Genomic DNA, 27,780 nt, shown 5'->3' with positions numbered 1-27,780 from the left:
TATATATATATATATATATATATATATATATATATATATATATATATATATATATATATATATATATATATATATATATATATATATATCAGTGAGATTGGAAGTTCATGAATTCATTCTTCGGTTTGACATAAATTGGCCAGTAAAACCACTTGGATTGGTACAGTGCGTACCACAGTACATTTTCATTGTATCGATGTTCGGTAGCTTCGTGTCAGTCAGGAATGCACAAAATTGTTCGAGTAGGTTTAATCGAGAATTTTCTGCATAAGTTACCACTCTGATTTTATGGTGATTTTTTACACGTGCTGAAAATTATTGACATGCTCGTACTTTATTTTCATTAATAACGAATGCAGCTGAATGTTTTATACAGGGTAGATAATTTTAAATTTGTCCTCTACTGAGGCTTGAACCAGGGTCGGCTGTAAACTGGTTTCTACAACAATCACCTTGCCTGCACGCACCGAGTCCCTTACACCCATAAAAACTTCTCTAACCCGTGTGATGATACTCCTTCACCATATTTGAAAATTCACTTGACAGTATCACGCATCTTACCGTAGGATCTACTGACTGCAATTAACTTGATAGCATCACACATCTTACCGTAGGATCTAGGGACTGCAAATAACTTAATATTATTACGCATCTAACCGTAGGATCTACGGACTGCAACTAACTTGATATTATAGCACATCTTACCGTAGGATCTACCGACTACACTTCCCGCTCGTTATCGATTTTACCTCACTGTAATAATCTCTATATATCTTGATTCTTAGTAATCAGAAGTGACTTTGTACTCAGACGATAGTTGATTAATAGGTCTAAACTGGGAGTGTTTGCTATGCACGAATGCCTGAATCGGCGAATTTGTAAGACTCTTTTTACTTGCGCACGTATGCTTGGTCGAGGGAGTATGGAGGTTAATGCACGTAGGCAAGGCGATGGGACACATACAATCTGTCTTTATTACAAGTTATACACCTTGTACTCTATGACAGATAATTTCCTCTTATTGGATAGATCAATGACGATTATCTAATTGATTGAATATATCAATGGTTATTATCTAATTGCTTTTTTTAAATGTCAATGACGATTATTTATTTGATTGTAAAATGTAAATGGCAATTGTCTATTTAATTGCTAAGGTCAATAACAATGTTCTAATTGCTTGAATGGGTGAATGGCGACTAATTGATTTGTGTGGGTCAATTGATTTTGTCTAAATTGTTGCTCAGTTCAATGGTAGTTGTTTTATTGATTCAATCGATCAATGGCGATTGTGCTATTATTTGCAGAGGTCAATTTCGGTTGAAACATATTTTATTATTTCAAGAAAATATATAGAAACGTCGATACAATATCATAGAAAGAAGATATAATATATTGTCTCTCAATATCTTTTTAAGTTGTTTAATCATTAAATACATTTAAGGAACTACTAAAAATATAATGTTGAAGTGACTTACATATGATAAAAAACCGCTTGTTATTTTATCCAGGTAAACTATTGATCATGGGGGCTTTAGTTATCCTTTTGTGACCTTAACTTGAAGATTACTCAATATGTTTCCCAAATAAATAGAACATATTCGAGGCCTGGAGTTAAAACAACGGTGGAATTTCATAGCAATCACCATGGTCTAACCAGATTGTTTTTGCAGACTTTGAACTTTACCTGGCATGCAAAGATGTCGCAAAACTTGTTTATGCTTTTCATTTTTGAGGATATGGATGGGGTGGGGTTAATGTCAGCTGATGACTAAAGAACGTTGTCTTGTGATTCAGCAAAACATGAACAGATGATATCTATATATCCATCTATTTATCTATCTGTTCATCTGTATATCTATCTATCTACCTATCTATTTATCTGTATATCTAACTCTATATCTATCTATCTATCTATCTATCTATCTATCTATCTATCTATCTATATATCTATCTATCTATCTATCTATCTATCTATATATATATATATATATATATATATATATATATATATATATATATATATATATATATATATATATCTGTCTGTCTGTGTGTATGTCTATCTATAAATCTCTCTCTCTCTCTCTCTCTCTCTCTCTCTCTCTCTCTATATATATATATATATATATATATATATATATATATATATATATATATATTATTCTTTTTCTCTTCATCGTAACCTTGAGGACACGGTAACTTTAAACAAATATATTTATACTAAAATTATTTATTGCCTTTGCTTGTATTTTAGAAGACGTTACAAAATATCATAACAGCTAATGCACTAAGTAAATAATTTACCATCTTGTTAAAAAGACCATCTTGTTAAATATTATACATTTTGTTAAATAACATACCAACTTGTTAAATGATACGCCAACTTGTTGAATAATATACCATCTTGTTAAGTAATAGGCCATCTTGTTAAATACTATACTATCTTGTTAAGTAATATATCAGCTTGTTAAATAATTCACCATTTTGTTAAGTGCTATACCAGCTTGTTAAAGCCACATATGACAGATGTGTACAAACAGCAGTGACACGGAGGAGATGTAGCATTGCATGTTGTTTTTGTCCATTGGTTTATTCATAGAATGGAATGACCTTTAGAAGTAGATAAATGTCAAGCAGTGCAAGATAAAATACTGTCAATGGTAATAAACAAAATTCATATATATATATATATATATATATATATATATATATATATATATATATATATATATATATATATATCTGTGTGTGTGTGTGTGTGTGTGTATACCCTGATAAGTTAGACCATCTTTCAGAGTACATACAAATTAAATGTATCAGAGTAATTATACTATAATAATGGAATGCATTTTGTATAAGCGCGGACCATAACACAAAAGTAAATTGCAGGCCTGTAGCTGGACCACTCTGAGACAGTTCTAATATGCTCCATGCTAATCCATAAGGCTCGTAAATGGACCCTAATTAAGTCGGCCATGCGTTTGCACCATTAAGACTGGCCGCCATGTATAGCCTATCTTGTGCTGAGAAAATGGCGTTAAACCCTATAACAACAACAACACCAAATGATCGGCGATGGCATATATTCTCGCTGTGTTTGTTATGTTTTTAGTAATATATTTACCGACAGCAATTTTGTTTCTTTACCCACAACAATCTTGGTAATGTATGACAAACTGAGGATTCAACTATTTTATCCCTTCGTACCAAGGAACCTAATGTATTTCATATTCAATGTGAAGAAAATACAGGAAGTTATCTAAAATGATACTTGAAGAATAGTTGTATAAGATTGTATATTCATATACTGAAGTATGGTGCAAAACCGCACAAGAGATATTTAAGATGGAGTGCACGGTATTATAACATGTCCATATACTAAATGCCACTCGAAAGGCAAGCTGCCTGGAAACTAAATGTTTGTGAATTTGTATAACCCCACCACACCGTCCGTAGCATTATTAGAACAAAAATATAATTTGCTAAATCAGAGAAAGAGGGAGATAAATGAAGGCATTGGGGGGAGATTTTCATGTCCTTTGTTACGATTCTATGGTCATATACTTCGAAACAGAAAATAGAAAAGCAAGTTTTGTAAACCTTAACAAACAAGTTAATTATACATGTTATAAAATGACAATTTAAAAGGAACTTACAGCATTATGAAGTTATACAAAATAATCATAAAAAACTATATTAAAGTTCGAAAGAATGAAAATTTTAAAATATATTTCAGATTCACGAATAAATGGGCCCGCCAACAGTCATGACGTGTCAAAATGGCGTTGTCCAGAATTCCATTTAATTATTCACAATAGTCCCAAAATAATAGTATAGTCCATTAAGCACTTTTTATTTATATTGATTAAACCCAACAAATGTCTACGGCGTGAACTTCTGACGGTACGGAAAGGTGATAAAGAGAAACCAAGCTAATGTGCACCTTATAGACAATTGGAAAGTGGTGTTATTTGTCGTTTTTATTGATTAGAGTACAATTTATGTATTGAATATATGGAAGTCTTTGGAAATTAGGGGTGAGCGTATGACTTCTAGCCAAATCGCGCCAGGGTTTGATACCACCCGGTCAAGCAAATAGCCCCTGCATGTAATAGTACTTTTTAAAATTAAGATAGAGGATTATAAAATTTCACCTAACTTGAGCGTACAATTAAAAACCAAAAACTATTTGTTCCTTCTTAAATGTATTTTTCAGTCTTATGAGTCTCTCTCTCTCTCTCTCTCTCTCTCTCTCTCTCTCTCTCTCGGCAAAACATTTATGTGTGGACATCACTAGAGATACATGCTCACAAATAAATGTGGTGCGTGTCTTTGTGGGTTTAATTCCAGTTTTCAGCACGGTATAGGCTATACATGGTGGCCATGAAATCTGTTTAAGGAAAACAGGGGGTAAGCCCAGATAAGAATCAGGGCCCAATGGGAAGCTACTGGCAAGCTTCCTCACATGATCACATTGACTGAATCCGAGCGCATGCGCTCAGATGTGAAATGGCAGTAATAGAAAGGGACGAGCGCCTTATATCGCACAGTATGTATGTATGTATGTATGTATGTATGTATGTCTGCATGTGTCATTGTCTAAGATAATACTGTTTGTGCACATCCTTGTGTGTGTATATATATATATATATATATATATATATATATATATATATATATATATATATATATATATGTATATATATATATATATATATATATATATATATATATATATATATATATATATATATATATATCTGTGTGTGCTTGTGCAAGTATTTTGCATCATTAAGCGAAACAAATAATGACAAACATGTGTGCCTGGAACACATAATATATTCAGAGAGAAACAAGATTCTTTGTATCAGTTTTACTTACTTTTTCATTTAGGATACGCTTGTTATTGAAATAATTTATTTACGTGTTAAAACTAATACACGCTCATCGAATTCGAATATGTTGCTTTCATCTTTCAATATAAAAAAGAAGACGATGATAGAGCTGCTATTACTTTTGATGATGATGATGATGATGATGATGATGATGAAGATGATGATGATGATCTTTAAAACTTGAATATACAATGCATATGTGGACACCGCTCTCAGACTTTGGTTATTATAGATATCTGGTACATTGAAAATATGAATGTAGCATTTGTAATTGATATCTGGTAGCATTTCTTATTGATATATGGTAACATTGTTAAGTGATATTTGGTAGAATTTGAAAGTGATATCTGGTAGCAGTTGTAATTGACATACGGTAGCATTTGAAAGTGATATCTGGTAGCAGTTGTAATTGATATACGGTAGCATTTGAAAGTGATATCTGGTAGCAGTTGTACTTGATATATGGTAGCATTTGGAAGTGATATCTGGTTGCGTTTTCAAGTGATATTTTGATTATTTGGAATGAGAATATAGCATTTGTGAATGATGGAGATAGAGAAGGAACTATATGGGTTGGATCTAACATTTTTCTTTACAGAAAACAAATAAGACATTTGTTATATATAAAAAATGGGATTGTTGTTGTTTTCAACGTTTGACTGGTATGATACTATTTTATGATTGGCATCCATGCAAAACATAGTGGTAAAACACTTTTAAAGCGTATTTTAAAATTAGAAATAATATATGTTAATAAATATTGGCTTGTTTTGAACGCTTTTCTGATTTCCATTATCTGTCGCGTGATTCGTCAAGTATTATAATGGCCGCAAGATAGAACCAAATGATGTATATTGATTACAAACATATATTTATAGACGCTAAATGTCTTGACACTTGGGGTTGGTAGTGTCATATATATTCTGTGAAGTCCCATCTTCCAACGACCTACATGAGGAATATGTTGTGTCATAATAACCCTCTGATGTCTCATTAATTTGTCCCCTTAGCCTTGCATTGGACACGTTGTCTTCATCAGGATCCGTAGTCAGGTGATCTAGGGTGTATAACGTTATTTCTGCATCATCTGAATCTTTTCTCAACTTGCCGTCTTTCCTAGGGTACGCATATATGGCCCAGTCTCAACCGGGAATTTCATTTTCCCTCTTTTCCTCCTTCTCGGCACTCAATGGTGAACCGGTTTTTCGTACCTTCATTGGATGAGCGTAAATATCCGTAATCATCATTTCATCAAAGTCTGACGACTCTTCGCTTCCGTAAGGTACATGTCTTTCCATGTTTGACGCTCCTGTTGGAAAGGCTGATACATACCACGCCGCGTTATAGCCATTGTCTAAACGCCTATGTGGGTCACCATTTACGACCAAATCGTGATCGTCACCGAAAATTGGGTTAAGTTGACTTGAGTCTGGAAACACTACCTTGTTCGTCTCTGACGTTTGCGATTTAAGTCTAGTCTTTCTGCAATCAAAGGAAAGGGATTACGTGATTTTCGACGAAAAGAAGAACACAGACCACATGGGAGAATACAATTACTACACAATTATCAAGAAGAGGAAGAAAATTTCAAGAAGACCTGGAATATAAAGGAAAATTGAAGAAAGGATTGATGAAACAATAAGAAGAACCGCAACAACAAAAATAGGAGAAAATAAGAGAAAATTAAAAAATGAAATTAGCAAACGCAGAAAAAGACTGAGACTCATTCAAGAGGCCGTTCCATTATATCTACATGTATGACATTCATTCAATATTTTTCTAAAATACAATCTGATCTTTAATAAGCTAGCTTTCGGTCCTGGTTCTCGAACTTATAACTTTATGAATTATCAACATTGTGACATCCATTAGATAAAAAAATGTTTAGTAATCTTGGGTAAGAATGCTTCAATGTTTGTATTTCATCTATGTTAATAAAAACTGCTAATGACGGCATTTTAATATCTTTACCATGTGTATTACACGTTATGTACATAGTGTCTTATAATACATAATTAGTATTCATTTGATGCTAAATACCCCTTTTAATATAACGTTTTATGCAGGTATAGTAGAATATAGCTGACTGATTTTACCATTGTGTCCACGTCACTGGATATCGAAACAATTGCTTCTTATTTCAAGTCAATATCATAAGAAATGACCATGCATGGAATCAATATCACAGAAAACCCCAAAAGAATCACATTTGTCAATATCTTTATAAGTTAATGAAGTGATACACTGTAAATGTGACTTGCTGGAAATGACAAATTTAGATTGATCTGCATATGCTAAAGTGCCGTTTGATGCACACTGGTCAATTAATGACCACGGACGTTTAAGTTCCTTGTTTATGCCCATACCTAAATGAGGCAATTCATTAACTTGTCTTTAAGGAATATTGGAAAGAAGTAGTTACATATCGACATTGACACTTGAGACTGTTTACGTTTAATAAACAACTCAAGTTTCAAATCAACACACACAATATAAAACTTCTTACCGTAATCTACAGTACAGGAAGAGAACAACAAAGATGGTGATCAAAACTATAGCCATGACAACGATCAACGCTATGAAGACGTATGCATCATCTGTTAAAATGACAGAAAAGCGAAAGCTAATAAAACTTATTAGAAACTCAGCTTGACTGGAGCGATTAACCTTTTCATACTTATATATCTAATTATCTATCATATATATATATATATATATATATATATATATATATATATATATATATATATATATATCTTAGACATATGCTGGCTCATTTGAGTAATCAGATTTTTGCGACATATGTATACATATGCATAAATATAACCTAAAAGGAGTATGCAGTTGATAAAGGCATCCAATTGTGCTAAAATAGACTGATACATTTGCCGAGATATTTCTGAATCTATTAGTTTTTGGGACGTAACCTGACTAAAATGTGCCCCAAAGCATGTTGTCACAATTAAACTTCATTGTGGATCAGAATACACATAAAAGCAAGGTTAAACATTGGATCCTCATTATCGATATATAGTAGACATATGCTGGTTCATTTTAGAAATCAATTTGTAGCGACGTATGTGGACACACTTTAGCTTCGATGTGGATGAAAATACATCTAAAAGCACGTAGACACATTTTAACGCCAAAATGGATCAAAATATATATAAAAGCATGTGGAGAGATTTTATATAGTATACTGATAATTATCAAACATCCATGAACAATGTAGGGATATACATGTAACATTCCTTCCGAGTTTAAAACAGATTTGTTACCTTTAGTGATACTCAGTGTATTGACGGTGTTCGATGTTGTAATACCAGAAGTGGTAACTTGCGTTGACATAGATGTCACATATGGATTAAAAGTGCCTGTAAAATAAAGACAAATTTATACGTATTGATTTATAGTAGGTACGTACTCAGACACACACAATTACACACACACACATGTACACACGCATATATATATGGCACGCACATTACAAATGAGCTTTTGAAATGTTCGTATGAAGACATTTTTGTTACACACATGCTCTGGGTATTTAAGAATGTTATTCTACCATGGCGTATGAATAAAAGCATATCACAATGTGAATCTACCATGGCGTATGAATACACATGTAATTATGGAATAAATGTCGCAGTTATTGGTAGAGTTATCGTCGCCTTCGTCGCTGTTCTCTTCTTTTACTTCACAGTGCTAAGGATAGTAACGGCTAACAACCATACACAATATCGATCGTCTATTCAAATAGCTGTAAAGGAGTTCGAAACTCAGGCTGAATTAAAACGGTGAAATTTTGAGTGATTTTGTCCAATGTATTTATTGACACTGAAGCGTGCATCTTTCTCTATCTCTTTATATATATATATATATATATATATATATATATATATATATATATATATATATATATATGCATACAAACACCCACACACGCACATTCATGGTGCATCTTTATAAGGACTCTAACCAAATTAAATGGCATTATGTGATCACGAATTTGTCCTTTCATTTCAATAATTTGCAACTTTCCTCTGCCAGCTGAAATGTATTTTGGTGTCCCGAATAATATATATATTAATCTTGTTTTGTTCGAGACTGGACTCCTGAATAATTAACTACGAAGCTTGCATTACATTTATGTTACAATGAATAGACGTTATGATGGGTTGTTTACGTATTTCATATAATTTGTACATTACAATGAATAGGCGTTATGGTTGGTTATTAATTAATAGCATATCATTTATACATGGCAATGAATAAAAGTTATAATGGCTATTTCAAGCGTTAAGTTGGGTTATTTACGCATAGCATACAGTTTATAAATTACAATGAATATGCATTATGATGGGTTATTTGCATAAATAAAATAATTTATTTTCAAAGCATGAGGATACTACTTTCTGACATTGTCGATGAAGTTGTATTTGTGTCTTGATCTGATTTCCTCGTAAAGGTAGTAAAAGTAAAGAAGGTAGATGTCCGCAGCGATGTTGGCCTTTGATTATCGCTGCTTTCTGAAAAACAACATTCAGTAAAAGAGCTGTATATATATATATATATATATATATATATATATATATATATATATATATATATATATATATATATATACGGACATATCATTGCAAATAAGTAAACAAATGTATTAAATGTATGTAAATAGTACCAAAATAATGAATCAAGACAGGTAGTTAAAGCAGGCATTGAGACCATTTCTTATGCATTATGTAGTGTTGAGATATTCTCCAATATACGTGCATTGCAAGTTAAGATAGGAATACTTGTTAATATTATGTATTTGGGTTGTGTATCTTAGTACATGGTATGCAACACCGATATATGACATTTGCCCATTTAAAAATCCTTCAACTATTGTCTTGAATTCCTTAAAGGGTCAACATCACAAGAACCTCAGACTGACACAGTGTATTCGACGTTTGTCTAATGTTTTTGTTCACTCAATTTGGAAGTGAACTTGTACTAGATGGTTTTTGACTGTTATTTTGATCCACTTTTTCATTGTCCAATCCAGTCCCATCCCCAATCCTACTGCTTTGCAGTTGCCAACATCCCCCAAAAACATGTTCGTTTCGTGATAGGCTTGGCATTGATAACTCTATGTATTTGGTTTACTACAAAAACTACTGTAACTTTCATATCATCGTATGCGCTGTCATGAATATAAAGATATTCTTATTCACTGCCTTGCACATCTTGTAACTTGTACCATATACAAATTAATTCCATGCGCATATATTCTCAAAGGTCTCTGATTTGGTACCTATGATGGGATAGTTTAGTAGAAACCTTGCTTCTGATCATAATAGGAACAATATGATTTGTTTGCAAGAAAGTACTGCAACAATATATATATATATATATATATATATATATATATATATATATATATATATATATATATATATCATACTAATGAGCACACTAAATGGCAGATAAGTCTTTGACATCACAATTCAGAACTAAAGCTCTCGTGCTGTTTAAAGTATGGATAACTTATATCCGACCTACCACCTATGGCAAGTCACTTACAGAGGATGTGAGCCTAAGCATGGACATAGTAAAAGACTTTTATGTAGTCAACTAAACCTCAAAAACCTCAAAGTTAATGTCACAGACAAGAAGGTTTCGTGGAGTATTTATGGATCTTTTGAAGTCAGGACTTGGGCCACATAAGTCTATGTGACGATAAAAATACAGTCCATGCATATAAACAGAGACCATCATCCCGACACTCATAGTGGCAAATGTTAGTGATTCCCAATTTAATTATTTTGGTTGCGTCATTGACACATTTGAATCCATACCCTTATCCAAGGAACCGGGGGACAATCATTAAAAGCTCATTACATTGAAGGCTGATTGTAAATTCTATTAGAACCATAACACAAATGAAAACGAAAAACAATCAAGATTAGTTTTGCCCTTTCCTTTTTAACAGTCTCTTCAGTTATCATGGGATTGCATACCAATTTTAAATGATGCTGCAGATCTATACTCTACACTATGTTAACTACCGTGTTTGATGACATTATCATAAACACCATCTTTCGTTCACGGATCAACTTTACGTACGTTAAATAATTATGTGCGTGCTGACTGTCAACAAAATTACACTAAGAAGATCTCTGTCTTTACACAGAGTGGGGACACAAAATCCAGGCATGCCATCCGAATTAGTTATTTTAAAAATTAATTATTTTATTCTGAAGAATACAATTAGTCTAGCAAACAAATATACTTTTTCAACCATAATAATAGTTGAAACTGAGTTGAGATAAAGTTAAAAATTACCCGCCATTTGAGTGTGCATACTTGTGGAAACGTCGGTTGACTTTTCGGTATTTGTTATAGATTGTGTAGACAATGTTCCGTCTGAAAATAAGAATTAATGTAGACTACACATTAAAATGAATATCATACCACTGGCTGCTTGTAATAATGTTAAAGGAGTGTTTGTAACTTTTCTGTGAGTTGATTACCAAGAGTTAGATTCATTTTACGTTATCCCTAGTTTATTGCAATGACCACACGTGTGAAGCGTGTCCTTGGCTAAACCTAATCTAACTGATAGTGTGACCTTGGTTATACCTAATCCAACTGATATCGTATCTTTGATTATACCTAATCCAGCGGACATCGTGTCCTCGCGTATACATTGAAAGCCTGACCTTGGTTATACATAATCCAACTGATAGCGTGTAATTGGTGATAGCTAATCCAACTCGTGGCGCGTTCCTGGTTATACCTAATACAACTGATAGTGTGTCCTAGGTTATACCTAATACAGCTGTCTCTGGCTATGTTTAATCCAACTGCAATTGTCGGTATATCCTAAACTGGCGTTTCTCGCATCAGTATAAACTTTGATTGAAACCATACTCGTGCTGCTAGAGTATATCGTGTCTAAATATGAAAAATAATAATATACAATATAGATAATTACGAGTCAATTTCTTCAATCTCGCCAGACATATCGAAAATTGTAATTTCTTTAGCATTTGAAATAAATTGTTTAACATCGTCTAAATGAGCACATTATTGTTAAACACCATATGGAACAAAACTCGAAAGAGAAATGTTTCGTAGTGTAAGATTGCAGAAGACGGCAAACTGTATGATTCAGGATTTTGTAGTTATCAAAACCAACGTCTTATCCCTAGATATATATTATCTTATAAAATATGAAATAAATTTTGTTATCAAATAAAGTGTACAGTAATTGAAATATTGTGTGTTCTGCATTCAGAACTGTGCATTTTAATGAAACATACTAATGTGCAGAGATAGCAAACACTTATCATACTCAATTCATTGGATAACTGACATTATAATAAATCTATTTCCTGTCCAATCTAATGATCACAATCTGTAATCACGATACACACCAAATTTTATTTTTCTTTCATCCATTCCGTCTCTAATTTTTCGTCAATTTCTTTATGCCACTCATAATTTGCAACAATTTCTAGATATAACTCTCTCAATTAGTATTTGCTTATTTAGCTGTTTCGCGAACATTTTGCAACATTTTAAAGATAAAACTTACCAGTTACACAAACAGCGTCTATCCCAGAAGAAATTGAACAGTCACCTCTAAACACGGCTCCTGCGCAATAGTAAGTACATGTGGCATTCTTTGGTCCAGCTTGGCAAACAATGAAATAATAACAAATGTAAATGTTTTGTTATAGCCTATTCAATAAAAAAAAAACTCTTTCGTATCCTAGGTCAGACGAACAACTATACAAACATGAACACAAAGCAAATAATTGAAATCAGATTGACATGATGAATATAAAATCATTCACTAGTTGATATGCAAAGCAGTTTAAGGCGTCTTTACAAATTTCCAGTCAACACCCTTTCCATTGGCAAAGTAAATATTTCAATAATATCTGAATAAGTTCCAATATATTTTCTGGTCACTATTTATTTGCAACAGTTTATTCTTCAATAATCAGAGAGAAAATTTTAAAACAGGATATGTTACTTATGATTAAAATTATCACTTAGACCTTTTCCAGATCGTAACAATTAGTCTCAATTTATGTTCATTTTTTAAATATTAATTGTTTTACAACCCTAGTTAAATTAGAAAGTCCATTGTCATAATCCACGACAGGAACAATGAGCTTTAATGCAATGAAAGAGATTTGCATTACCTATTTGGAACAAAATAAGAAAGGTACTATAAGGAATAGTTTTTCATGAAAAATAAGGATGCATACATGTATCAGGATCAAGATTAAGTCTACGAATATCGTACGTCCAATATTTCTCATCTCGGTCTCCTTTTGACATAGTAGTTGGTATACATTGTCTGGTAATCGATTTCCATGGACCTGCTCCCCCAGATTCAGTTCGTTCACCTAAAATAGTTACAATTTACAATCTTATTCTGAGTCTTTAAATTATACGGCAATCAATTTACATATATTGCATAATTGGAAGTAAAAACACTACTGGTTTCAATTATTAGATATATGGATTTTTTTTTCAGACATCTGCTTTAATTATGGATGCTTAAAAAACGCTCAGAGTCAATTTGTTATGCTGTGTGCGGTGTGTTGTTTTCTGATTATTAGTCATGTATGATGTATATATATATATATATATATATATATATATATATATATATATATATATATATATATATATATATATATAAAACATGATTTAAGGAGAAGATAAATTGTTGCATAAACTATAACCACATTGTCCATCGATAAAGAAAATATACCAAACTATGATTTCACTAATCTCTTTCTATAAAACTGTAAAGGTGCGTTAAAGCAGAAACGTAAAACCATCAGTTCAAATATAATATTAGACGTTTTGTGTTCTTACCTATCATACATTTGTATGCATGGTTTTCATTGCAGGATATACAGCTATCTACACACGTGTTCGATAATGCAGTGAACACACCACAGCATACACCTGGAAACTCAATATCATGATCTGAAACTAAACACATTAATTAAAAATTTCAAAAACGGTTCATTGTTTATTAATCTTTTAAAAAGGAAATAACAATAATACTTTCTTTATAAATGATGATTTTGTTTCCCCCTGTTTTAAATACGGGGGGTGATAATACTGTATTCCTCACGAATAACGCATGCTTGCGTGTAATGTTTAAGATGAAAAGTATGTGCCTGTATGACAGCTTTAATCCTTAATTTATACCCCTCTTTTACAATAAATGCATGATCACAACATATCTGAATGATAAAACTAAAATGTTTTGCAGCGAGTCAATAAACTAGCGGTTACTCATATGTATATCAAAAAGTTCCCTTTTGAACTCTGGAAATATGAAACTAAGCTCCTCGTTTTCTAAATGAATTTAATATGGTACACATTTTCATCACAATCCTTTCTGATTTATGTTTCCCCTGGAGAGAAAATAAATTGGGGCTGAATTTAAACCTTGAAATAGAAATTACGGCAAGTTACCTACAAGAATACGGTTCGTCGTAAAGGAACGTGTTCATTTACATTGAGATTTATGTACAGTGTTTATCAATGATACAACATTACGCGGTATACAGACTGTGCTGTATTCAATGTTTTGTTTTTGTTTGTCTTTCATAAACATAATATAATGTTCCAAAAATCAATTATTATTAATTAGATATGAAAATGTCCAAAGGACCCCCCCCCCTCTCTCCTATCGTAGCAAGATACGGGCTGAATTTATGAAAGGGGATTTTAGTTTCTGTCATGCCACGATATATCTAGCATTATGAATGACTGTAACATATAGGGAAAGCCGACCAAAGGATGAGAGAGAGAGTGTGTTTTAAGTCTAAAGTCACACTGACCAGAGAGAGAGAGAGAGAGCCTTTTAAAATCATCCCTACCAGAGAGAGCGTGAGAAAGAGAGAGACAGAGAGACAGACAGATAGATAGGGGATACATTTTAAAGTCTAAAGTCACACCGATCGGGGGTGGGGGGGGGGTAATTTTAAAGTATAAAAGTCACATCGGCCAGAGTGAGAGATAGAGAGGATTTATGATCAGTGGCGTATATTAAAATATTTTAGTACCTCTTGTTGTTTCGTCATTTCGCTTAGTTTATATTCCACATTAATGTCCATGAGCTAGGTGATTGGCTTAGCAGTCACGTGATTTGCATAGCTAACCAAGCGCTTGTAGTGTTCAAATGTATTATTAAAACCATCTCTCATGCTTAAATCATAAGTGTGTAATGTAATGATTTAATCGATGTGAAGAAAAATATCAAAACGAAAAACGAAAACAATTAACTTATTAATAGACAAAGGTGATTGTGAACAGCCGAAAAGGCATAATACTACATTTTGTAGCTGACACATACGGGGATGTTAAGAGTTCATTCACTAGGTCCATACACAGCCGCCTGTAGTAAACCTTAACTCAGTTCAAAGGGCAAATACATGTATTTATATGTGATATAAATAATATACATGTACAGTATGTACACTGTATCAAAGATAAACCACTCACTGTATAAATGTTTCATTAAAAAGGGAACTCGGCAAACCTTGATTACTGTTAATCATAAATGTATGCATCTCGTGGTATATTACTGATACAGCGTGAATTCTACTGCTACTGCTACTACTACTACCACACACACGCATATATATATATATATATATATATATATATATATATATATATATATATATATATATATATATATATAAATATATATATATATATATATATATATATATATATATATATATATATATATATATATATATATATTAAACTATTCGTATTACTTCTTTTGTGTTACGCAATGCCCATATATTGATATTTCTTGTCGGAAATATTTCAGGTTAAATTTGTACATGAATGCAAGGTATTGACCCATTTTTTGGATCAAACGTATTAAAAATATTGTCATTAGCATTGTGATGATGATATATATCAAATCAAGTACCCCAGCATGTATTCATTACTTCAAATTCATGGAAATCATAAATACTAATTGTTATTAATATCAATAAGTGTTTAATTTTGATAAACAAATACATCACTGTAATTGTTTAACTTAAATGTCCCATTAAATGTTTTTAAAATAGCTCTTTTTTATGAAACGCTATTATTTAAACACATATACCATTAAGGGGGTTGCTCTGTATTGTCTCGTATACAGCACTGAGCCAGAATGTATTTGATATATTGGAAGGAATATCATCGACTAGTTCGAGAGCATTGTTGTTCGTCACTCTCACTCTTGGAAGCCTGCCGTCGTTGGCCCTGCAGGCACGCGACGCAACGTTCCAATCAACTCCAGTAAGAGGTTTCCAAATTCGAATAGCTGTAACAAGTAAAGCACGATGATAAAGCCATTATAATTGTGTTTCATAAATGATGTATCATTTCATTATATACATAGAGTATTTAAGAAATTACTTGCTTATGCTAGAATTTTAATATAACCAAATATTCCAGTATTTTCAGTATTTGTATTTACGTTTATGAGCAAACAATAATTACAATGTATGCATAGTATCTGAAGTAAAATGATTTCAAATATTAAAGAGAAAATTTAAACATTATTTCAGTAGAAAAAAACATATATCTTTGTTCCTAGTTGGCTGTCTCATGATAAAACGAATAGCTCGTGGATGTTTTGACTTCTCATTTTGTTTTAAATGAAAACCATCTTTTATTTGAATCTTTTGTCACTTTTATGGAGATAAATTGAGTAAACATTTAGTAAAATATAAATTAGCGTAGCATTCTATCTTAAACTAATAGAACATAAGGAGAATAAAATCGATAATTGACATGTAAAGGAAGAATCACTCCATTTGTGAATTTTTTTACATTACTCAAAGTGAACACGTTTAAAGTTTTACTAAGATGCACAATTTGTTTCTGTTCTTAACTCCCCATCCACTTTGTGCCTTTTGCCTAACAACATAAAAGGAATCATTTTGGTCGCATGAATTTATCATCCAATGCACAACAATAAGTATGTAATCATGCCCGTGAATAGTTAAAACAACATGGTATAGTTTTGATTTTTGGCATCAATAAATTAATATCATTAACATATGTACAAAATTGGCAATATGAAGCTTTGTCGAGTTTGTAAGTTTTGCATTTAATTTTAGGAGCATTGATCATACATCATTGTGCTATGCAATTTTTATTTTATTTATGCGTATTGAGGCTTAATTATTTCCTTCAATACAGCAAATGTAATTACTTGTCTTACCTTTAACACATGAAAGATTCCCTAGTATAGTGGTAGATTAGTACCTGCATTATATAGTTTTGAATGTGGTTTTATTAATGTGTGTCTCAGATCGTCAAAAACAGTGAAATACTATAATAGATTATGTCAACACTCATTGATGCTACAACCATTATACTGGCGTATTTAACCGTTAATACTATTTGATTCATAGATGATACAGTTCTGACCTTTAACTCATTCAAATATGAGTATGTGTGTGTACTGGTATATATGCCATGTCGCATTATTATATACATAGATGTGACACTCACTAAAAGAAAAAGATAGACCATCCTTTATCTATTTATTTATTAGCGATTGGTATATATGTCAAATACAACTGAAATGGGATTTAGTAAATTACTCAATACGCAATTATTTAGCATTGCCGAATAAGTTGCCAGGCACCATTTTTTAATGTTGCACTCTATTATTTACATGTTCGGAATGCCATATAATCAAATGTGGGCCTATGTACCTTTGAAAGTGACCGAAACATGACATTGGAATAGAATATCATGTTGATAGCATGTCTATTCAAACAAATACATGATACGAACCTAATATCGAGACTCTCAAAAAACATACGAGTCTATCCTGCAATAATGATGGGTCAAAATGAGTTAGAAATATAACTAACCTGCTACAGGGATCATAAATCCGAATATGAATATTAGATGCATATTTCACAAATACCCAGTTGGTATCAATAACTCAATCAATGGAGGACACGTGGTTAGAATGACAGTAAGCGCGTGTCTTTGCGTAGGCTGGAAAGATAACTTATCAAGTTTGTGCAATCTTACGAATAAACGCTACCCGTATACAGGTGTTAGACGTACTATATGGCTGTCAGATAATAGTCTTCAGATAAACATTATACGATGACTTTGCAGTTCGAAGGTGTGTATATTGTGTCAGATATATCAGCTTTTAATATATATAATGGTATTTCTGTTTAATGTATGTATACTGTATTGCATACAAATGTATGAAATATATATATTAATTCCAAAATACGTGTATCAAATCATTAAATTGAGATGAATTAATTTCATAAGAGAAATAAAATAAACATTCTATGTAATATACACATAGATACATCATACATACATGTAATACATCTATCTTAGTAAATCATTGAAACCAGAAGAAAAGCAAGAGGAAGATGAAATTGAAGAGGGGAGGAAGATAGAAACTATTGATTAGGAAAATAAATAGTTTGCAATAAATAATTTTAATATATATGATTATATTAGTAATTCAAGCAAAATTGTTATTATTAGTAGCAAAGATTTTAGCAATCATGGTTAGGAAACAGAATACTATTAAAAGCATATTCATCAATGGATATAAAAATAAACTGGCTCAATATGCTTATGATGGATCGGAGAAGTCTTTGTATGCCTCAGTAAAAACGTCAGACGCTTTTCCATAAATGTCGAGACAAATGGTGAATAAAAAGAAAATAAAAGTTTGAAACGGGGGCATTACAGAGTTCATTGACATAGGTGTGTACATATGTAGAATTTAATTTGATTTCAAATTTTCCATATGAGGAGTTAAGTCAAGTTTAAATACAAACGACATTGTAGATATGAATTTTGAAAACAAAATTCAAGATGTACAAAAACTGTTAGGGGAATAAAATCGTGGAAAATATAATTATCTGGGAAAACTGTTGTCAAAAAATAAATGGTGTTATCTAAATTGTATTATTAACGTTACCAAATCCTAGGACAAGTGTTTTAAGGCAAATCGAATTTTCTTTTATTTTTTAAAAAATTAATGTGGAACACTTATTAATTTGCTACAAAAATGTGGATTGTGAATGAAACATCTATCATCATTTACGAAATAGAAATAAAACCAACAAATATGTGGCACTTATACTAGTGTCACCAAATGCATGACTGGTTGAAGATGACTGAATGCGCATCATCTTCATGCACATATTAAAATTATTGTATACAATATCTATCTTTAATTATGTCAAATTGACAATGAGATATCAAAGTATTGTTCTATAAGGTGGTTACGTTTAATTACCTTAAATTGAAAATGTTTCTTACTTAGATCCTTTGTTTATCAGTTTGATTGTGGTGATACAAAAGTTAGAACACAATATGTATTTTAATTTTTAAAATTAGCAACACAACATTTTATCGAATTTAATAAAATGCCTATATGTACAGATACATTTAGTCAATCGTTTGGTAGTCAGGAAATTAAGACAGCTGCTAACTGACTATGAACCTTTATCACCCTTGGCATTTTCTTATATGTTACAGTTCGATTGTGTTACACATAAGAGTAGTAGGCGACCGGGATTCGCTCACATTATACGGTGCTTTTATTGTATATTTTGGTGTACTGGATATTTATTAGTGAACCGGGTATTGATCAGTACACACGGGTGTACAATTTATTGAGCGGTGAACTGGATAATAGAAAACTGTGTATTATTCACTGCATACGGATATAATTTAGTGGGTTGGAAAATGGAAATCGGGATATTTATCACTACAGTCGGCGTGTTAGTATTACAATGTGGGGTTCAAGAAGGTAGGTGACCAGGCCTGGTTGCTAAACACGGCGTGGTGATATACTGTGGTGAGTGGAATAGTAGACGTTGCTGTTTGGGTCGCTGCACGAGGCGGGTTGATGGTACATTGTTGTCTGTTCGTTAGAAGAGAAATGGTTGTTGGTCACTATACATGGCGTGTTGATGTTATAATGTGTGGTAATTGCTTGTAGATGACTAGGTATTAGTCACTTCTAACAGTCATTTGGATAGAGTATGTGATATGCCGTAATGTTAATAACATTATAATTAACCTTACATTTTAAAACTATAAGTTCGAATGTAGCGTTACTATGGCCTCTTACCTTTCAGCGTTTGAGGCTATACTACCGTTTCCATATTCAACTTATGGACACTTTAAACTCAAGATTTCCAGTTAGAAGATATTGTTCCTCCTGAAGTAATCATATTAGTTAATTTTAAATCACGTTAGAGGCCAAACAAGTGATCAACACAACTATTGAATGTATGCATTTTTGTGTTGTATATTATTTTGTTTATATACCAATGCCTGTTTATACATGCATACATGTATACAATTGTATATAGATTAGTATCATTAACATACACAGTCAACTCTCATTAGCGTAAGAGTTTTGGTCCAAAACTATTCTTGATCCGATACATAACTCTGTGAGACAGCACCTGCAGAACAGAGCATGTGTTTCCCATTATAAAATGTGAGTAATTTTAATGTTTAATGGAACGTTTGATGCATGCTTTCATAAACAACCCAACACTGAAACCATGTTTAATACGATTGTCATTAACAGAAGCAGCATCATCTATTAAAATAATTTATATATTTGTAATCCTGATAATATGAATGTTTGTGCGTTTGTTTAACTCTCCTAAAGAAGGGGTATGCAATATGCGAATCATAACTGGACTAATACTAATTATGCACATGCAAGTGTCATGGTAAAATAAAAGTCTAACACAACATAATGAATTGTTTTCATACCTTGTAGCAATAACAATTCCTAAAAATGCTGGATGTCACTGAAAACGAGGCAAATATGAAGACATGATCATATGCTTAAGATATATTTCTGCCTTTTTCGCATAAGAAAGTTTAAAATATGTATATCGAATCGCTCCCACAAATGATTGGGTGGTTTGGCTAGGTATGAATATTATGAGTTTCGTTAAAGAAAATAATAGAAAAGTGCCCTGACTAATAGTTCACAACATAATTCAAAATAGTTGTGTTTTATGATTATATAAGTATCAACAACAAGATAATTTGGTCTAATAATATCACATATATTTGTAACACTAACTGTTTTTTTTCCCAGTAGTTATTGCTACTTCTGCTTCTGTTGATGATATCATTTGTCAAGGTGCATTGGTACTTATTTTTAAAGGAACTAAATTGTTCATATTATACGGTGTTTACAAATACGTTGGCTGTGAAAATCGTTCAAAATATTCATGTAAGAAGTAATGTGATGTTATGTAAATTGTGTCACTTAGAACAAGATTTAATGTCTTTATTACGTTCTCATCATCACCGTCGTTTCCCTTTACCATTTCATTCTACCTTTCCATCACTGTAGGCCATACCTTTATGTGCTAAAATCTTAGATTATTAGAAACATTATATATTTATTTGCAAAGGAAATAAGAATGTTATGATAGATTATGACACTGGCTAAGATATAGGACACGTGTGTTTTCTCATTAGTTTTGCTTGGTAATTTAACAATATGTAAATGTCATGAAAACAACGTGCATGAAATAGAAGTGATTGATTTAATATCGATCTCGTCTGCCACCATTTACCAGAAGTTTTATAAACAATTTGTCATGTGCACTCCATGACTAGAGTGCAGTTCGACCCACCCCGAGGTTTCAAAAATTGAATATTTTTCAAGCAATGAGTAATGAACTTCTTAGGCTTCCCCTATTTATCCACTGCGCCATAGCACTCTTCCAAAGTGTTTAGATTACACTTGTAAAGCAGATAAAATGGTAGAATATTTATACCATTACTGCTAACCGGAAAATTGTTTGTTGTAAGATGCTATGGCAGATTTGATAATTTAGAAACGACTTGCTTTATTGCTATTGCAGATACAATTAAATTAAAAAGTATTAAATTAAAAATTATTATTAATCTGAAACAATTGAAGAAGCTAGCCTTTCAATTGTCCCTATTTCATGAAATGAGGTAGTATGTTTTGTTGTAACAACGGAGGTGAGGTGCACCTTGTTCATGCGGCTTGTCCTTAATGTAATAAATGCATGTTCTCAAGCAAATATCGCTTGTCATAAGCGTTCCACACTACTTGTTTTGTTGTGATTTTACGCAATTTACGGTTGCATGATCCTTTACAGTTCATCACCTTATAACGTCCCTTTCGAATGAATACAAAGTTCAGTTCGTGTGGGAATTTAAATTATTTTTATATTAACTTTTGTAAATCTTTTTAAGTTATTATGCACATGTTTTATTCATGACGTTACATTTTAATGACCATCTATAGTCAAGATATTATATAGTTATTATTTATACCTGGTTATAAAATAATATTTACTCATGTGCATTGCGTAGGATCTATAAACAGTTGTTGACAGTGCTGTTTACGATTATTAATACTAATGTTAAAAGTAAAATATGCTGACAACTTTTATTCAATATCTCCTTGACTAGTGGGTCCGGTAGGTTCCGAGAGGAAGTAAGTAACCTTCCATTAGATAGGTTAGGCTTGTGTGTTTACTTATGTTGATGGATATTTGCAATGTGTCATGTAGCTGGTATTAACCAAATGCACCTTTACCCTTTATATTTGTATATAAGCACGTGGAGCTGATTACATGTTTGGAAGGTCTTATTTCTAATTTGTTATTGCTGTAGCAACAGTCGTTGGACGTATTTAAAGTTGTGTTTAGATATTATTTCAGAGGAATTTTTTAAAAGATAATTCACTGGAATTACAAAGTGTTAATTGGACACTGAGACTACTGTTAAGTATTTATAGGGTTTCTGGTCCATTCTAATTTGATACACCAGGACTGATGGCAGACCGGTGTAGAAGAGGATCTGAAATTCTTTCTAAGCATTCGATTCTTTAAGACTTGGGTTTAACTAAAACAATTATTATTTTGGATTAAATTAATAATACACTAAGTCACTCCTATATTTTCGTTTTATAATTATTATATTGAAATTATTTAAGTTTGCAAAAATAGTTGGGTTTGCTTATTTCTGGACCTTCTTTTTATGACCATAGACTCGTAGCGATATTCACACTTCATAATATATTTTCTTTTCTTACGTTATGTACTTGGTAACCAAAATTACATGTCATATATGGTACAATACCCTGATTTAAACACACGATTCCTTATCATGTTAGTCTGCTGAGTACTCGTACGAAGATGTGTATTAAGCTGTTTCTTTATGTTGTGTTACTTTATACTGATAATTAGCGGCAAAGACCATCCGTTGCTACATCATGGGGCATAATAATTTGTTTTTGTTGTTTCTTGTGTTTTGAGCTTTAGTTCATTCTTCAGCGAAAGGTTATATATAGCGGCCAGAAGAAAAAATTGTATGAGTAAGAACAAAGGAAACTCCAGGTAAAAACCGTCGAAGCAATGTAAGAGACTGGTACATGCCAAGCCCGAACTGAGAGCCTGTAACGTGCGATTGCGAGCACATTCGACAACTCGGTCTCACTGGTCCCCATGATTTGTCTTGATAAAATTAACTGTTTAACTTTATTCATATCAACATATTGTTAATAGGCCTGCATGTTTACACTAGATGTTGAATCAGCGAAAATAATTCTTCTCGTAGAGGTATCTCTAATCATAATGATGGTTTACGTTATAACCATTGCAAATTAAAGTACATTTCTGTAGATATATTTTGTTGTGTCATGCTTTCAGAGCCTTATTAAATCTAAAATTATTATTCACACACACTGAACGTTTTTATTTGAAATTATTGATATTATTAATCTAACTCCAAAATATATACTCCCATAATTGATTTATCTGTTTTACGCAACTTTAAAATTAAATCTGGAGCTGGTCCTTTATTTATATCAATATTGGGGATAGGTGCGAACGCTTTATCATTTATCTCTTTGGAGAAGTGAGTATGGATAGTATGGGCAGGGAGATGCATAAAGAGGTTAGAGGCATGATTATGACCGGTGGCCTCGAGTTTCTCAATATAATTGTGGAGCTCACTGGCCTAGTTTTTACAGTTAAAGTGTGGCGACTAGTGGCCAGTCTGACACATGTAAAATATAATATTTTAACGCACGTACGATATAACAGTTTTATCAAATACACGAGGTGAAAGTTGAACACGTGCGAAATGGGAAATTTAAAATGTGCAACATGTGTCAATTCAAAATATGCACGTTGTAAAAATGTATCACATACAAAATGCGACAATTCACAAAACGCAATATATGACAATTTAACACATACAATATATGACGATGATGCAAAAATGGGTTTCATATAATGAAGTTAGAAAAATATTCCGTAAGCTCCTTATACGTATTGACCTTATCGTGTATGTTTAAATTCTCCCACCCACCCGAAAATAAAGTTTATATTGTGAAATTAGGAAAGGAGTGACCTATCACTTTTATGAAATACACTAATACGTATGACTTTATGCAATGTTGATGCACATAACCATATTGTTTAGCATCTGTGTACCTTAGACATACATAATGTCTTCAGTAATCACCGAGTGAAGTTTAGGTAAAACCGTCTTCACTATTGGGATTCATAGGAAAGAATCCATCTTATTCAATATTAACATCCCACACTCACAAACTTTCACTTTTAAGTGCTTGACCTAATTTCACATATATTTGCTAGATATAAGACCTTATATTAGTCGCCTTCTATCTCCCCCCCCCCCCTCTCTCTCTCTCTCTCTCAAACACACACACACATACACACATATCTTGATTTTTTCACATGACGTCTATCATAACTATGTTTGTGCAGATTAGAAGACATATGCGACTTTCTGTGCATTGGAGTTGATTATACATTTGTTTTCAGTTTATCCGGCAGTTTTACATCCGCCATTAACGTGCTAATTGAAAGTGATCACAATTTCTAAAGGTAAACAGGAATAATGCATTTATTTGTTTCAAACAGGAATTTGTTTTTAATTAGTACAATAACCAATCGAAGTTTCACTTCATCTCACTGCATATATATGCAAAACAAGCATGTTACGTCTTGACATGATAGGAATTTTAAATGCATTTATCGATCAGTACCAGGATTAAGTCTCCAATATCAACACATTTCATTGTAGACTGTCATTCTATGGCTTATTCATTCAAAGTCAGTTAAAGTGCGCCAATTACAAATATCGGGGTCACAGACGTTTTTTTGATGACCAATAGTATATTTTTGATGGGAATTTGACTTTTAAGTTAACCCCTAGGCAATAACGAGTTGAAAAAATAACAATAACATTCTGTTTGACTCATTTATTGGTCAACACGGACTCATTTTGAAGCCTACACAGTAAAAACCATTGTGTCACAAATTTTGGGGTACTAAATTTATTTACATGGCAAGAAAATTTGTAGCGAAATAAATAAGTGAAATAAGTCTTCTATGATAGAGAATTGTCTGAATTTTGATAAAAACACTCTGTTTTTATGTCAGTATATTTGGAATTTAAAAAAAACAACAAATTATTTGTGTCCCATAAAATGCTGTGAATTACGTTACAATTTTATGATAGCCGTATTGCAAACATATTTGATTAATACAGTAATGGTACCAGAACAAATATGTACAATAATGCTTCGAAATATTTATAAATCATGATTTAAAGGTGTAGGAATAATTTTGTCCTAAAAACCAGTCTTTGATTTCAATTTTTAATTTTTTGCATTTAATTGTGAATTACGTTACGGTACCTACCTCATAATAAGTATATGGTATATGCGTCAAACACTGTGAGTTATAAACACACTTATGTTAACCATAATTGCCATATAAACATTGCTTTTAGCTGTTGTAACATTTCTCATATATTTGAAAATGCTTATGTCCGTGAATTACGTTGCGGTGAATTACGTTACGGTATATTCAGTAAACATGGTTTAAAACTATTTCCTAGGAACAAATTACCTGGAAACATTATTTTCTGACACCGCCTAACATACGGGCGTTTATTGAAAAACGGAAGTTGCCAAGCGGGAGACATTTAAAACATTTTCTGGCGTAAACATTACCATCACTCGTAAGTACACATTTATTTAACAAGAAGAACACTTAGTATATAACATCAATTGTCAGCGAAAATCATTATAAAACGACAAAATATATAATATACCGAAGAACTGTGAACATGGAATATTGATTCCATTTGTATTTACGTCACGTGAAGGCACACAGTTTAGTGTAACGTAATTCACTATTGTGTAACGTAATTCACCAACATCTAATGATTTGCATATTTCGTTAACTGCTTTGAGGAGATGACTAGAATGAGCAATGCTGAACGGCAAAAAAGATACAGAGAGAGGAAAAAGGAAAAAGAAGGCGAAGAATACCTAAAAAGGGAGGTACAAAGAGTGAAACGATATTATGTACCAACAACAGAACTTTCTGATCGATCATTGTCTAAAAGACGGAAGAAGATACGACAATGCATGCGAAAACATCGTCAAGGGAAAAAAAGCACACAGCACCGCCAGCAAGGTCAGAACGAAACAGAAATGAGATCTAACGAAGAACCTGGACCATGTGACTCAACAACAGATAGGGAAGTACCAAGCACATCAACCCCTGGACAGCCTTTTTTTGTCAAAATGAATTTCAACGAAAAGAAGCGTAAAAGGAGAACAAATAAATCTCTATCAAGAGCAAACAAGAAGATAAAGACTTTAGACATGAAAGTTAAGACACTAAACACAAGAAATGCTACACTTAGAAAGAAAGTACAACGATTGAATAGAAAACTCAATAAATCTTCATCACGTGTAGATACAATTAGAACTCCACAACCAAGTACTGACACTGAAACAGGTGTTCCTAGTACTACCACACCGAAAAGTCGAGCTATTACGGAAGTAAATCAACTCAATATGACTCCAAGATCAAGAAAGAAAGTACGACAAAAACTCCTTTTTCAAAATTGTTTAGTTGGAGACACTGAAGAGGCAGCACAGAGATTGAAAGGAAAAGCTAAAATAAGAACAACATTGGGAGTTATATGTGGTAAACTTATTCACCGATACAGAATGGGCAGGCAGATTAGCCGAAGTCTTGGAGTACATAGAAAACAGTTGCTTAAAGCAAGGGTAGGAAAGAGCATTAAAAAACAGCGACTTAATGCTGAACGACAATCAATGAGGACAAGAGTTAGGCTGTTTATGGAGAGGGATGATAACAGCACATGTCTGCCAGGGAAGAAAGATGCCAATAGAGGAGACGAACACCAACAGAAAAGAACATTGAATGATTATATTTATAACTTGCACAGAAAGTTTTTAGCGGAAAACAGCGACACAAAGATAAGCTTGACAACATTTAGAAGAATGAGACCTAAACATATTAGCGTTGTCAAATTTAGCAACAGAAAGACATGTTTATGTCAACGACACCAAAACATGGTTTTAAAGTTAAAGGCACTTAAAAGTTTGGGCATTCCGACCTCCGAAAAGCCAGATGTTTACGTTGAGCAAAGGTCAGACGAAGAAATCGTCGAAGGAATAGAAAGTATCAGCGAAGAAAAGATCAAGTTTTCAGAATGGAAGAGGGTAAACGTTGAGAAAAACGGAAAGTTCTTTAAAAGAATGCAAATAGTATCAGTGGAGAAAAGTAAGACAGACTTTGTTGCACTTTTGAGATCAGAACTGACAGAATTTAGGAAACATATTCACAGAGTCAAAGAACAATACGGTCAGTCAAGACGTTTGAAAGACATACTGCCGACAACACATGCCATATGTCACATGGATTTCGCAGAAAATTATACTTGCGGGTTTGCGGTAGAAATCCAGTCAGCATAT

At 32.5% G+C, this 27,780-nt stretch overlaps 1 protein-coding gene across 1 annotated transcript; it reads right to left on the bottom strand.

Moving 5' to 3' along the window:
- Window positions 1-4,861: 4,861 nt before the first annotated feature.
- On the bottom strand, window positions 4,862-17,967 carry LOC149792152 (uncharacterized). The gene is made up of 10 exons (XM_089969354.1): window positions 17,819-17,967; window positions 16,051-16,251; window positions 13,782-13,901; window positions 13,163-13,303; window positions 12,481-12,579; window positions 11,226-11,306; window positions 9,311-9,427; window positions 8,177-8,272; window positions 7,405-7,495; window positions 4,862-6,380 (listed from the first exon to the last, which is right to left on the bottom strand). Exons 1-10 carry the CDS (start codon window positions 17,859-17,861, stop codon window positions 6,041-6,043), a joined length of 1,329 nt encoding a protein of 442 aa, XP_089825480.1. The 5' UTR covers window positions 17,862-17,967; the 3' UTR covers window positions 4,862-6,040.
- Window positions 17,968-27,780: the final 9,813 nt, after the last annotated feature.

Source organism: Sinohyriopsis cumingii, chromosome 9 (genome assembly GCF_028554795.1).
Source record: "Sinohyriopsis cumingii isolate HCF-2022 chromosome 9, ASM2855479v2, whole genome shotgun sequence".
NCBI classification, from domain to species: domain Eukaryota; kingdom Metazoa; phylum Mollusca; class Bivalvia; order Unionida; family Unionidae; genus Sinohyriopsis; species Sinohyriopsis cumingii.
The sequence above is the reverse complement of the archived record's forward strand: the minus strand, read 5'-3'. Positions and strand labels throughout refer to the sequence as shown.

Coding starts and splice junctions, on each gene's coding strand:
- LOC149792152 (XM_089969354.1), bottom strand. CDS start 17,861: ATGCATCTAATATTCATATTCGGATTTATGATCCCTGTAGCAG. Junction 13,304..13,781: donor TGCATACAAATGTATGATAG/GTAAGAACACAA, acceptor TAACTATTTTAG/GTGAACGAACTGAATCTGGG. Junction 6,381..7,404: donor TTCCTGTACTGTAGATTACG/GTAAGAAGTTTT, acceptor CTTTGATTGCAG/AAAGACTAGACTTAAATCGC.